The sequence below is a fragment of the Phallusia mammillata genome, chromosome 6 (genome assembly GCF_965637545.1).
Source record: "Phallusia mammillata chromosome 6, kaPhaMamm4.hap1.1, whole genome shotgun sequence".
Taxonomy (NCBI): Eukaryota; Metazoa; Chordata; class Ascidiacea; order Phlebobranchia; family Ascidiidae; genus Phallusia; species Phallusia mammillata.
The window spans coordinates 17,616,763-17,631,725 of NC_137257.1; the positions used below are offsets into that span (position 1 = coordinate 17,616,763).

The following is a 14,963-nucleotide window of genomic DNA, read 5'->3' on the forward strand; positions in this document are numbered from 1 at the left end:
CTGCATTCGGTTTAAACACACGTCAATCGCGGTGATGTCATTGCTTTTACGTTTATCCGCTAATATGAGATTTACTTGTCACTTAACACATCAATCAAAATGTTAACGGATAAGGTTTGGACCCAACAAATGCCCAATATTGTGTCATTGTAAATGTGGTAGAGCTACTAACACCATAACGCAAATCACACCCCAAAGTTAATCGGTTATATCTCCAAAAATGCTCACGGTTAGGGCTATTAGGGTCGGGGTAAGGTGTTAGCACTTAAAATTCAATAAAACTAACCCAAAAATTAGTTACTAATGTAAAAATTTTAAAAACTTATTTCCCAACCCAACCCATTTATAGCCGCTAAATAAAAAATTCAGCTCTTTACGCCACCTAATCTCTTTTGGTTGTCATTTGCGTTATGGTGTTAGTAGGTCTGCCTGTAAATGTAGTAGCAACTGTTTATCGCTTATTTGTTTTAATTGAGACATATTTTATTGTTTATTGAAACTTTTATAACTTTTATCAACACGAGTTTTCATGTAAGTTTAAACCGTACAAAATTTACTGCTTAATCACATTATTTCACAACAATTAAACAAGTTTTGAAAATGAAATACATTTTCATACTAACAGTCTTACTTGTGTATTGTAATTCGCATGACACATAAGCTTGAAAAAGACTGTTTTTATTCACACTTCCGAATAAATTTCAGTTATTTTGTAGCTTTTATCTTTGGATAAAAGTATTTCTCAAAACTTAATTTGAAATCCGTGTGGCTAGCCCATGTTTTATTGCACCACTGTCGTTGAAATATTGTTTAAGTGTTTGTGTAGATTTTTTGTTCTAACAATGCCTCTACTACACAAAGTTGCTGTACCTCAGTGTAACAAACTGCTGTGTCACAGCTACGTACGTGAATGGGGTTGTTACGAAGGAAGTTGGTTAAGCAAACGTCATATGCACCACATGTGCGTCAAAACCCCATTCACAAATTATTAGGTTGAGCGTCATGGGAAATCCCCTTACCCTCGGCAAAAAAACAAACAATACAGGAACCTGTTTGACAAATTAAATTGTATTGGCTATAGAGTTAAGTTATACAGCCTATTAACCAGAGAAATGGAACACAACTTCTGTAGTTGGTAAAGCAAGCTATGACCAAATAGTGTAATAAATGTCATCGTAATTGCGGAAGTTCATTGATGTATTGTTATTGTCATATTTTTGTAACAATAGTTCATATGATGAACAGCTTTCTTATGATTCATTGTTTACATACTTTTTGTTTGTTTTTGTAAATTTGTGAAAGTATCAATTATCTTACAACAGTACGTTCCAGTTTTCATAAAGTATAATGGGAAGTGACCGAACTTTTAAGTTAGTGTAGCAAAGGAAAGGAAACTTTCTAGTTTTAACGTGGGTGGTTCATATGTTTGTAATGTATTTCAATTTTTTGTCGTTTTGTCTCTACTTTTTTGTGACATGAAATTATTCTGATCAACAATTTTTTTGGCCAAAAAATCGAATGTCATATTGCAATATTCCAGCAACATTTATAACTGATAATAAATTATTTTGCAAAAGTAATCTTATTTGCTTTTCATAACTTTACCAAAACATTTATTGTAATGTACAAATCAAATCCAGTGAGTGATTTTCAGCAATCAGCAAGGACTTATACGTAAAACACTAAACATTTGCGGCCAAATTTACAAGTTTCTTTGAATATCAGGACTAAAAACCAATTTTTTACACTTTCCACAACATTTTGTACAAATATTACTTTCTACTCTTTTACACATATTATCGTATTTACAAAATACAATTTGATTTCACATCAAAGAATGTTTAGGTGAAATGATACACTTCAAAGTTACCAAGATTAGTAAAATGAATTTGTTTAACCTTTCTCATCTTACGCGACGTTTAGCAGATTTAGCTCGAGCAACCAACATTTTGTAAACTCTTAGACTAGCCTAACAAGTCCCGAAACTAGCCACTTATCTAGGCAATTAAAATGTTTTCGTTACTGACACAGAATTTAAAGTCATGCCTTTTTTAAGTCTATTTAAAAAATCCCAACCCGAACCCGGTCCGATCATGCAACGCCGTTTGCAACAGATTTGCTTGGTATGGAATACCAACGATGCGGTTTAACCATCTTTAGTCGCTGAGATAAGAATCTCGATTTAACAGAGTGTTTGCAACTTGTGTCACATACATCAGGTCCAACATGCTGACTTGAGTGTAAAATAATACAATAGGTAATATGGTTCATTAAACTTTAGTTTATACAGGGGAATTGACAACAGTAAGCTGCCCGCTCTCGGTGACATCATTTGATACATGAGTAGTGAGCAACGAAACGTCGTAGGCTGAGTGGTTTTCGTGACTTCCGTCTTGTTGGGAAGTCGGCGGTACTTGCAACTGGAAATAACGGGAAGAAACGTTTTATAATAAGAACAAATATAAGCCAAGTAAAAGCAACCAATTTGGAAATAAATATATTGTTGATCGCATGCACTTAAAAGCTATTCTTGAGCGTCCTAGCTTCAAACCCCTTGAAAAAGAGAATTGTATCTATTGGTCACTTTTAAACAACGTTTCGCCGAACCTTACCCCGTGTCGCTTATTTTTAGAGACCCTCCTTGTGGAGAGCTTCTTTAACCAGGATGAGGATCGTATAAGGCGCTCCTGCAAACAAATCAAAGCTCAGAATACAACAAATAAGATGAGCACACTTTATTTTTTTACCAAAATCTTTAACCTGTTTCTTGGCATTTGGGAATGCTTTGATAAATGAAATAGTTTAAAACCATCATACATAGCAACGCTGTTTTATTTTCATCATTGGTTGGAGGCATGAGTCCTTTGCGCGTTATGACCCCCAATAACTTCCATAATTTTAGTTACGTTAGATCAGTGGTTTCCAATTTATAAAACTTAAGAGGAGAAAAAATACTTTAACTTGTACATGTGGTGTGTAAATAGACTTTTCAGCACTGAGAACATAACCTGTGAAGTTGATGAAAGACCAATTTTAAAATTACGTTTGTATGGAGTCTTTTGGGGAGGAATGAAAATGTTTTGAAGTTTGAAGTGAGAAATATGTCGATAATTGTTGGGAACGAATGCGTTAGATTGTATACTTGTTGTAAGATGATTCACATGTTTAAGAGTGTTAATCAGGTCCGACAAGACGAAAAATAAAAACAGAACTAACCTTGAAGTTGAAGAGAAAGAATGAGTTTAAAATTGGATTTAAAGCGCTGTTGAAGAAGGCGAGACAGAAGGTGATGTCTCTTATCAGATTGCAGAGGTTAGAGTCGACACCATTTATTCCGTTGATCTGAGCCAAATGCCAAGCGTGGTAGGGAAGCCAACATACGGCAAATGCAAAGATTAGACAAGGTACCTGAAACACACATATTTGTAAATACACAAAGCAGAATATAATAATGTCAAAAAATAGTCTGTGTTTTGTTTATAGCACCTCTTGTTGTATGACATGCGGTATGTACTCCAATATGTTTTTAACATTAACCTGTCAATACCAGAAACAAAAATGACCACAAAGTATTGGAGTTACATGTATAGTGATGACTTATTTTAGTTTCGATATTTCAATGGGGTGTTTTTGTAACATGGATATTTAGATGGAAATAAATCAAACCGCTACACAGTAAACTCACAAGAATGCCCATTAGCATCTTCGCCTTTTGATTTTGTTGGACAGTTCTTCCGTTGAACCTTCCACGTGTCGTTCGGCTTGATGTGCACTGGCCAAGTTTAACAAATATTTTTTAACGAAAAAGTCAAAATAAAACAATGTGGGGAACTAACCTCATAAAAATGATAAAAGAACATAAACACAAAAAAGTTCAACTATGTAAAAACTTGACTTTGAAATAGCACACAAAATATCTTAGCTCTTAAATTTGAACAAAGATAAAGTTATCGTTAGTTCACGACATTGTATACTATTTTAATCTGGTCATTACTTAAAATTTAAAAGCTACAGTTAATATTCAATTAAAGTGGACAATACCTCTGCTCGTAAAGGTTCTCCATTTTTCTGGATTTGAACGTTGGTGGTTTGTGACGTCGAATCTTTATGGTTTCCAGAGAAGATTGAAGAATTAAGCAACATGATTTTTGCGTAACTGATGCTGATTATTGAGAAAGGAATCACAAATCTAAAAAACATTGTTTAGAGTGTTTTGTTGCCCCTTTTATTTGTTGGTCCATATTCCACTTATTGTTCGATAATGTCTTCATATTTATATTGCTAATTGAGTAATTATTACTGTTTGTAGGTGTAAGACAAGTTTTCGCTGTTTAAAAAATTAACTTACTTTCAATTTTTTTTCAGTTTGTTTGAACTTATGTTTTTGCCCGTTAAAAATCTACTAAAAATTTTTTTTTAACCTTTTAAACCGTTTATATTTTTTTGGACATCTCACATCTTAAATTGCGAAGCTAAAATCTTTTCAGTTTTGGGGATTTATTTTTCGAACATTCCACTGTACTTACCCGAACACGAAGTTGCAAACTAGCCACACATGTAAACTTCTCACAGGTGGATGTCGACATGATACCGTCAGGTCATCTACAAACTCGTGGCTTACCTGTCAAATAAACACGATATTAAGATAGTACAGGAAATTATCCATAAGTTACAAGTTATGCACATTACGAATTCAATTGGCCAAAAAATGGTTAGTTAAGACTTTGAGAACTTGTGCAATGGTTTTTAATCGTTGAACGACAGTGCCTATACCATAAAACACATTGCAAGGGGTCTAAGGTTTTGAATCTCAAGCTGGCAAAGCATGTCTGCGGGTGGATTTAAATTCATCATCGAAGGTCATATAGTTGTAATAAAAGAACATGCCTGTTGGTTCGAATCTCACCGCATTCTTGTTTAACGCTTTTGCTTTGCCGTATGAAAATGCTTAGGAGAACGACTCAAATCGATATGACACCTATTGTAGACCAAAAGTACTAAATTTATGTGTGAATGTCCTATGATTGCTGGTCTGCATGAACGATTCAAGGCCGATTCCAATAATGAATATTGGTTCATCGCAGTTATTATCTACGGTTTATTATTTTTTTGCTGCATTTGTGAACTTTCAAAAGACCAGACACAATGTCCAAAGCTATTTTCAGAAGTTCAACTTCACGACAACAAACTTATCAAATACATTCCTGTCAATATTAACATGTTAGAGGACAGGTATAAGGTCAAAGGCACTGATGTACGAAAGTTAAGTGTTTCCTTCCTGGGTTTAATCACGCAATCCAGACGATCATTGACGCCGCACTGCGAAAGGTCAGAATCTATCAACGATTTTATTTTGACGTTATCATTTACATTTAAGGTCAAATTTGTCAACTACTTGAACGCTTAGCCGACACTATATGCAGTGGTGGGATTCAGTCGGTTCGAACCAGTCCCATAGAACCTTCTCACTTTTATGAGATCAGCGATTCGGCTAGCATTACTTGTTACTGTCAATGGACTTTTTGTAACAGAACCGGCTGAAAAATATAACTTTGTAATGGAACCAGCTGATAAACAATTTGAATCCGATCACTCACTATATGTAGTCAATTTTACTCACAGAAAATAGAAACAATTCAAATTTGAAGTTGTTTTAATAGTTTTCTATGTGTGCATAATGAATAAACTTTGCAGCATTTGTTAGTTTTATAATTTTTCCGTTGGTCAAAATCTGGGTTAAACCGGATTCGGTTAATCAGGATAGTCGCCTCATTCAGACAAAACTTGATGTCGAAATGATTTGTAATGTGAATAATTGACATCACTAAATTCGGATCTTCGCCTAATCTTGACAATCTTTTGATCCAAACGGACTCGACGGACTGATGTTTACCGTACTTAGGGTTCGCACTATCATGGTTGGTACAAGGAAAAGAGAGCTTACCAGCTAGTTTGGGTCTTAAATAAACACCACATAACAGTAAAGTCTGTCAGAGTTCGGGCCGGGTTTGGCATAGGTATCTTCAAAAAAACGGGCCTGACTTCACACTCTTTGTCAGTATTTTTTGAATAAATTTAACCCTAAGTGGCTCGTTGCTGCACCTGACCTAATGTCAAACAGCCCTAAAACGCCCTGTTCAAGACCAATGTCTACTGTGTTTGTTGTCTTGATCTTTACTGAGGCTTCAATGTATTGGCCTGTCAATCAAACTTTCGGGCCTAAAAGGGCTTCTCAAAAATGATTCGGGTTCGGATCGGGTTTCGGGCTTAAATTTCTGGCCCGTTTACAACTCTGAAGCCTGTATTGGTGCATTTTTCCTCATACGCAAAAAGTCGTACCTCAGCAATGTTAGCCTGCTCGTCCAGTGGCATCGATTCCGGGAACTCCTCACCGACATACTCGTACGCGACACCAGCCGGATAATTCTCAGCGTTGTAGTAAATGTTTTCCAGACAAACCGTCTTGTTTCCTTCCGTTGGTTCTGCGGGAATATGTGGGACATGCGGAATCTGTCAAAACCAAAATCAATTGGTTTAAATTTTAGTTACGAATACACATGTATTGCTTGTGATAATTTTCTCTATTACCTTGATGTGTTATCGTCTGTGTTAAAAAATATCCATGGGTTTGAAATTGGAAGAGTATAAAAAACTTTTATTAACTTTAAAAATTACACATTTTACATAAAAAAAAACGATTCAATTCAAATTACATCAACCAGAAGAGGTTTGAGGGCAGAAACAAATTGCTTCATACAACAATTTTCTGCTGCAGAAAAAAAAAACTTTACTACACAATTCAGGCGTTTTTAAATTTAAAATCACCGACAACATATTTTCATGTTTGTTTTTAATCAACATTACATGAACAAAAAGCAAAGAAGATTTTTGAAGTGAATAATTTATTTTTGAAAATAAAACATAGGCCGAAGTCAAAATGAACTTACGTGGGTGCCGGGAAACAGAATGCTGCAAAACCCGTATGCATCTACGTCAGCAAACACCATGAGCGGAACGACGAAAACCAGAGAAAGCATCCAGAGGGCAGCAGAGAGCATCCACAAAGTTTTTCTTGCCATTCGACGATCGTACGTGGCAGGCCGACATAGACAAACATACCTAATATGTCACATAATACATCATAAATCCTATAGTAAATTTTCATTGTTTTTTTTCCTTTTTCGATTTGAATAAGACGCTGATAGCGAAACATATGCTTAACAGCGAAATATATATGTTTTAACTAAAAAATACATATATTTAACCAGGAAATTAACGTTTCCAAAATTGTTGTAGCATGCTATAACACATCAGTAAGTTATTACACATGCACCCGAACGGATATTTCATTTTTGGTTTAATCTAACAAACGCTAATATGTGGTCCCAACTGAACCCCTCAGTGTAGGCCATTTCTCAATTTGAGGTGACGTTGAGACGTACTGTAGTTCTGTACTATAATGGAAATACATTATATGCCTGCTTTGGTAAAGAATTAAACCTAAAATCCACGCGATTAATATACTTTCCACAATGTATAGATTTTATTTTCGATCTTTTGCAAACTTATGTTAGAACACACGCCTAATTTTGTTACACACAAATTCTGTAAAGTTTTTTTTTCACATACCTGTCAACAGCCATTGCAGTGATAAAGAACACGGATCCATAATAATTAAGAAATTTGATTCCTTCCTCGAGTTTGCACATTACGTTTCCGAAAATCCACTTGCTTTCCAATCGATGTACGATGGCAAACGGCAGCGTCAACAATAAAAGCATGTCTGCTATTGCTGTGAGAATAAAACACCAAAGGCTGACACAACGAAGAAACCATGGTTGCCTAGGATTTTGTTCTAAAAGCAGTTGCTTTTTAGACTATTTTATTCTTTAACGTTTTATTACGTTTGCATTCAATTTGGCTAAAAAATTGAAAAAATATTATCTTCTTCGTAAACTTTTGGTCATACAATCATTTGGATTTAAACAAATAATTTTCGAAATTTTTTTTTAAAAATTTCGTTTGTAAAATATTATTTTATAAAATTTTCATCATGAAATATTATTTTATAAAACGTTTATCACCATTTCATCGTTTTTCTAACAATTTTTTTGTCATACAGACAGACTATATTTAAGCTGTTGCTACCAGGCACAATATCAAATTTGTAGAGCTTTATTGGCAATGGTATTTTGGAAAACTGTCAGGAAAAAAATATTTCAGGGAAAAAACAAGACAAAAATATTTTTTATTGTTGCATTACAAAACTATTTGACGCTGTGATATCTCAACATGACTCGGCCTAGCAACAAGCAGCCACATACAGATAACAACAACAAAATATTTTAAATTTTTAGACTTGACCAGCTAGAATTACAAATCCAATATGCGATAAAGAAATACTACCCTTTTCATCAATACAAATACCAAACTTCAACTTACCCAGGTTGATGATAAGAATGGTAGACGGGGTTTTGTAGGTGACCCCACGGTTGCCTCCCCCCAGCAGTGACGTCATCAGTACGATGTTGGCAATCAGTCCAACGGCGCAGATGGCACCATAAGCCCCCGCCACATACTTCTGCCTCTCATGGGTTTCTGCTGCCAACTCATCGATGTAGTCAAAAGACAGCGGCGTACAGTTACTACTTGCCATAGTAAAGTTGCTTATTTTCATAAAGTTTTCTTAAAAATCAGAAATAGACAATGTTATGTATAATTCGATACATAATCTATTGCTGCCAGGCATAACATAAAGACTAAATCATGTATTTTTGGCAAATATGCGACAAAATGTATAGATATAATTTGATTAGTTTAATTACTATTCTCATCAAGCTGCACAGTGCACACTGTTTGGACCTATAAGGGATCATGCTGTTACTCCCGACAAACTGGAGTGCCGCTGGATGGCTAGTTTGCTACACTAGCCAATACGGCCGATCTCTCGTCACCAGCTGCACTGATGGGACCTTGTAGGTCGAAACAATGTGCACTACCTGCAGCTTATCATTTATTGGCTCTATGCTTTGCATGTTTGCGTTAATATATCAAACACGGAATACAGGAGTTCTTGCTTTGACTTCTATCGCTGCTCATTTACAGTCAACTCACTACTACGCATCTTTATATACTCCAGCAAACTTTAAGTGTCGTATTGCAACCTTTTTATAGCGCGGCATGAATTAACCTCTTTACCCAAAATAAATTTGCATCAAGGTTGGGTTGGCAATCGGCGGCTTCGGAGGCGCCAAATTCTCGCCAATCCGCGACGCGTTTCTGGTCCTCGTAGTGACTCACGATTTACAAGTTGCGATAAAAATACCCTGAATTTTGGTGACGGGATGTTGCAATGACGCAGCCAGAAGTCGTTCAATGGAATTTGATTCATAATTTTAGCGTACAATTTACATTCTCCATAAAAATTTCGCGTAATGGATTACGCAACGTAGGCGTTATTACGGTCTGAAATACCGTGGGTAAAAACTACAAGCAAAACTATATTTCTTCTTTCAGAGAGCCACAGCAGACTTTGGTCATAAAATAAACCGCTGTTAAGTAATTTTAATAATAGCACCAAAGTGTGAAAAAAATATCGACTCTGAAAGCAGACTAAATCTAACCTACTATCAGGCCGTAAAAGCCTTTTAAAGCGTTATGCTGTTTTCCAGATTATTTTTTAATGCTTGAGTATGAGTTATCAAAATGTTTTCACCTCATTTATCCCGAAGCGTTTGTTAAATTCAGTTTCGTGTGGCAATGGTAACGATTAGAAATTACGTTAAACTCAATCTTTTTGTGGTGCCCACAGTACCGCTATCTCAATACAACTGCTTAGTCATCGCAAATCAACCTATTTTGAAGTTAATTTTGGGTGATAGCAGTGCAGTTATAACCTGTCATAATTATACACGTAAATCGGCAACTTTAGGGGCTTGTTTAAAAAACACAATGCCTTCTTACATAGTTGCAATCGATATAGTTGATGTACAGCGTATTCTGATGTTCTCACACTTTATAAGCGCTCTTTTTAACCACATCATCGACGCCTGTTTTTCTGTGTTATGCGTCCACGCCTCCCCAAAAAGTAGCAAGGGCAAAAACAACTTGCCCATGTAATCCTGCGGACTACTTCAAAGTAATTGGAAAAAATCGTGTCTGACACCGTTTGACTTTTACGGATTTGCTGATGATCCCTGGTTTAAGTTTGAAAACAGTGCATGGGTAGGTATGTGGTGTTTGTGTTGTTGTTTTTTGACAACTTAAAGCCGTTTTGCTACACATATCTTCAGTACGTTTTATGTGGTCCACAAGCATACGATATTTTTTTAAACGTGTAAAATGTGCTGCGCATTTAACTAATCTTTTTTCTTCGTTCATATTAAATCGTATAGGCTTGCAACTATCTAATTATTACACACCTTTTGACGATTTAGCAAGTTATCTTAAACTTTTCAATAGGCCGCTCACCATAAGCAGTATAGATTTTTCTTGGATTGCGTATAAAAAACGAGACTGGCTAAAGTACATCACCGACAATTTAAATACGTTTTCACCTCAGTTTGTATGGGCCGACAAACAACAAAATCGTCAGGCTATTTTTTCACATTCAAAGGGAATAAAACGGTACGATGTTTGGTAATACCCACTTAGTGCAGACAAAGGCTGAATGACTAAAACTTTCTGTGCCAAAAGGTTTTTGTCACGTATAAGTGAGTGGTAATCTGTCATCCAACAAAGCCGTTATAGGTATTTTTTCGCTTGGAACTGTAGTTGGCATGATTTTAAAAGAGCCCGTGATGTTTGTTAAAGGTTTACTGGCGTGAACACTCGAAATGCTAGGAGATTAAGTTACAAAACGGCGAGAGAAAACGTTGGTCCAGCAATCTAGAGTTTCCACTCACGAAATAAATGCTGTAATTTTTCTTACACTTTGCTGACACATTTTTGTAAATCTTGCTGTCAACTACAAGCACTCCTGCCCCCGTAACATTACTGTAGCAACTGTTAAACAATAAAATTAGCTTTTTTTAAAAACAAACAAACAAGACCGATGTAGCTTAAACAAGCGTAAAACAATGACATTTTTAAATAAAACGATTTACTAAAACGATGTTTTAGGAGAGGGTTGAAGTGAATGCTTTGTGACTTACGCTGCTGTCAAAATGAATGTTTATCAATGTTCATACAAAACATTGGTAGCAAAGCAGAAAAGACAGTACTGTAGTGAATTCATCACTCAAAAGAACCAGAGATAGAAAAAATACCCTAAGTCTATACGTGACAAGACAAATTGCTGTTTTCATCTCCGCAGCCCCAAACTCAAAACCTCCACTCATTTGTTAACGCATAGGATTAGCAAAATCAACACAACCAGGGTGAGTTATCACAAGGACGATCCGAACGCCACCCAGGATTCACCCTCTTATTTACCTCCCAAACAGCTTTGCTTGCATGTCAATTGACCCTGAAAACTTAAATGCGTTTGAAATTGGAGACTGAAATCGTTATTTCCTGCAATTAGGGTTTGTATGTGGATTTAGGCGTTAAAGTGTCAGGCAAACTAATAACCTTGTTCAAACGGGTTTTGACACTGAATATGCGAATGAGCAAAAAAGTTAAAAAGCCATGCAAGGCAATTACATTTACAAAAAAAACAAGCTGTAGAAAAGTGTACCTATGATGGGTATAATAGCACATCGATCGATTTTAGGCTAACTACAAAACAAACATCGTTTACAACGTGTGAAAATGTTAGATAATACAACTTCAACAGTTAACACGTCGCCATATTGCAGCGGCAAATTATGGTTCATTATTGGTTGTTTACATACTTTTAAAAATCCGTTATATTAATGTAACCAGCATATTTCATACGATATTAAAAGCAAACGCGTTCGACAACAAGGTTTAATTTCCCGTGGGAATTGGATCTCTCTAAAAAATTCTTATCTATCTAAGATATTCCCTGTCTACTCTATTGTAATTAATGTGCGTATTTTATCTCTTGATGCTAAACCTTGAGTAAGACAAACGACTTTTGTCTTATTGCTCTTCAAGGGAGCAGACTTCAACTTGTCTGTTAAGTTTTGATACTGGTCCATCTTGACACAAAGACATAGGCGGTAACATTTAGAGCCAGTTCAACGCGATGTGTTTAACCACATAAAAGTGTTCGACAACCTTAGTCAAAAAAACAAACAAAAAACTAAATATGCCGAGCCCTAAAAAACGCCCTGGTGCGTCGTTTCAATTTTCCAAGGGCGTCGCAGAATAGTTGCGTTTCGTGACTTTTTGTTGTTGTATCAATAAACACAACTTTAATAATAAGTTTCCTCATTAACTTTTATTTGCTGGTGCGCCGCAAGTGCAGAAAACTTTTCCAGAGGCGTCGCAACAAAAATTTTTTAAGAATCACTGCCCTATAGCGAAAAAACGTAGAGTAGTTTTGTCATCGAAACTAACTGTTACTTGTATTCACCAAACTTAGAGTCCAATTATAACTTATTTGTAACTAATTAATAAGTATGTAGACTGTGCAAACCGGTCAATACATGAGAAATATTGCACTCTATCTACTACAAAACAAATCATTTTATGCTTTATGACTTTTTTATGTTATCGTTTTATGACGTAGTCAATCCTTGCATCACATTTCTTTAGCGGAACGGCGTGTCAGTCACAATACATTTGCGGATACACCATCGCGGACTGTTCCAGCTTGCTTTCAACTCTGATGGTTGTTTCGCGAAACACAATACAAGAATCACAAATATATCTAATCGAAAAATTACCTACAGTGCTCGAATTTGTTGGGGTAAAAGTTTACTATTGCTCAATTTTACTTACAATGAGATCCATGACAAAGCAAAACACACTTTTTACTATAAGTTTTTCTGTCGTACAAAATCGAGTCCTGACACTCCAACAACATTTTTACCGCGGAGCAACAGGCAGTAATGCGATTGCCCCCTAACCATGCGCAACGGCCAGTACGTGATAGTCATAATCCTGTTGTAGTCAAGTGTGACAAAAAGATAAGATCGATAGAAAACAGCATCGCAAAAAATCCCGGTCTGTGCATCAGGAATCTGCTTTGTCTTATTTTGCAAACAAAACTGCAGGAGAAACATCAAACAGGAAATAAGAAACACATGTTTCTGCAAACTTAAAATCAATGACGTCAGATTGATGTCAGAGTGATGTCGTACTCCAGTTAAGCTACGTCACGCATTTAAGTGAAACAAAATTTCTGCAATAAGTACAATTGCTTGCACACTTTATAAGGTGCGCATACATTTATCTCTAATTTGAATTTTTTATGCTATGCGCTCAATATTGCCTTTACACAAGGGTTTTGAAAAATCAACATACGACACTGCCATTTTACACATCTCTGTGCGACTTGCTTGAACGCAACGCTCAAAATTGCACCAGGCAAGGCACTTGTAAGACCTTTTGTTAAATATACTTCGAGATCCCACATCTTAATTAAGCACCATTTGTGGTTTTAATTGCCGAGATCGTTTTGCGCCTGATGAGGAAGTCATAGGAATTTCGGGGGCATAGTGGACCTGTTTCCTACCGGTTGATACGATAGGTGAACCAGCAACACATGAACAGTCGGAAATATTCAATTCTACAACTGCGCGTGCCACACTTGGTTCCTTCCCTGATGGCGGAAACCGACCATTGCTGAATGCTACACCTTTCAGGTCAGCTGGTCTGCCGTCTGCCAATTTGTTGTCCACTAGCCAATATGAAGTGTATGGGAAACTTGCAGGCAACGCAGCTGTAACCACTAAAGATTCGCCAAGTTCGTCGTACGGTTTTTGCCTCACGAATTCAATAGATTGATAACTGAAAATAGATTGATAACGGAATATATTTGAACAAATGGGCTTTTGTTTCTTCGAACCACATAGGTTTAGTAGAGTTATATTGGATTTGTTATATGAAGTGTCCCAAAACTTCAAAACATACTGTTGTGTATACGAGGGATTTGTAACTTTCAATCAAAATGATTTTTCGAATTTCGGTTTCACCCTGATAGAAATTATACCGCGTAGAAGTATTTGAAAGCATTACCAAAGCGACACCTTCCTTTACAAAAACTTGTTTAAAAAAAAAAACCTTATTCACACACGTTATCTGTGCGTTTATCGAACTGCGAATTGAGAACGGTTTGCCAGTGAATCCCCACTTTTACGGCCAAATGGTAATTTGATATTGCTTGCTTGCATTTCATGCATCTCAATTTTCCAGGTATTTCCTTAATTACCACAAAAGCGTGGTGATTTGACGTTATTTGGTGCTTTAATTTGGTTTCAATATGCAGCGAAAGTTTCACCGTTTTGTAGACAAACACGATTTTTACAGTTGGGCAATAATTTCGTGCATGCGCATGATTGGATTTTTGCACACAGTCGCATGATCATCATGCCGAAAGGGCATGCATTTTGAATATAGGCCTATTTATGAGTGTGTAGGTTAATTGGGCTATTCAGTTACTTGCACAGTTTGCCAATAATGGTTAATTTAGCATTGTCCGCTAGCAACACTGCGTGTTACATAAATGTATTTTCGCTGCCTAACTTCATTACTTCGGATTGATTTACACAACTATATAAACGGATGGTGTGAAAAAACCAGTGGTTTCCAACTGAGGGCCATGATCCCTCACAGGGTCCGCGATGTGATTCCAAGGAGTCCTTGAATGTACGAATCAAAAGTATTTTAAAGTTTCTAAAAAAATAATTGTGGCTGAGGATTTAATAAAATGTCGTATACTTTCAAAACGAAGCCACTGGCTAAAAATGTTCAACCTAAACTTTAGACACAAAACAACTTTAAAAAAAATACTTTGACGATTAGTTGTTGCTCATGGTTTTGAAGAGTTTTTTTATTTCAGTGTTGCGGAAACACATGTTTACTCATGCGAAACACTGATGATTCTCTTGCGC

The 14,963-nt window shown here is 36.1% G+C and overlaps 1 protein-coding gene across 1 annotated transcript; it reads right to left on the reverse strand.

Moving 5' to 3' along the window:
* Positions 1-1,668: 1,668 nt before the first annotated feature.
* Positions 1,669-8,680, reverse strand: LOC145233025 (nociceptin receptor-like). Its single transcript, XM_080097689.1, has 10 exons — positions 8,443-8,680; positions 7,630-7,792; positions 6,948-7,119; positions 6,340-6,510; positions 4,527-4,621; positions 4,042-4,189; positions 3,686-3,772; positions 3,217-3,408; positions 2,613-2,687; positions 1,669-2,420 (listed from the first exon to the last, which is right to left on the reverse strand). Exons 1-10 carry the CDS (start codon positions 8,675-8,677, stop codon positions 2,283-2,285), a joined length of 1,476 nt encoding a protein of 491 aa, XP_079953815.1. The 5' UTR covers positions 8,678-8,680; the 3' UTR covers positions 1,669-2,282.
* Between the last annotated feature and the right edge of the window lie 6,283 nt (positions 8,681-14,963).

Coding starts and splice junctions, on each gene's coding strand:
- LOC145233025 (XM_080097689.1), bottom strand. CDS start 8,677: ATGAAAATAAGCAACTTTACTATGGCAAGTAGTAACTGTACGCCGCTG. Junction 6,511..6,947: donor TTCTGTTTCCCGGCACCCAC/GTAAGTTCATTT, acceptor TGGTTTTGACAG/ATTCCGCATGTCCCACATAT. Junction 3,409..3,685: donor AGATGCTAATGGGCATTCTT/GTGAGTTTACTG, acceptor TGTGTGTTTCAG/GTACCTTGTCTAATCTTTGC.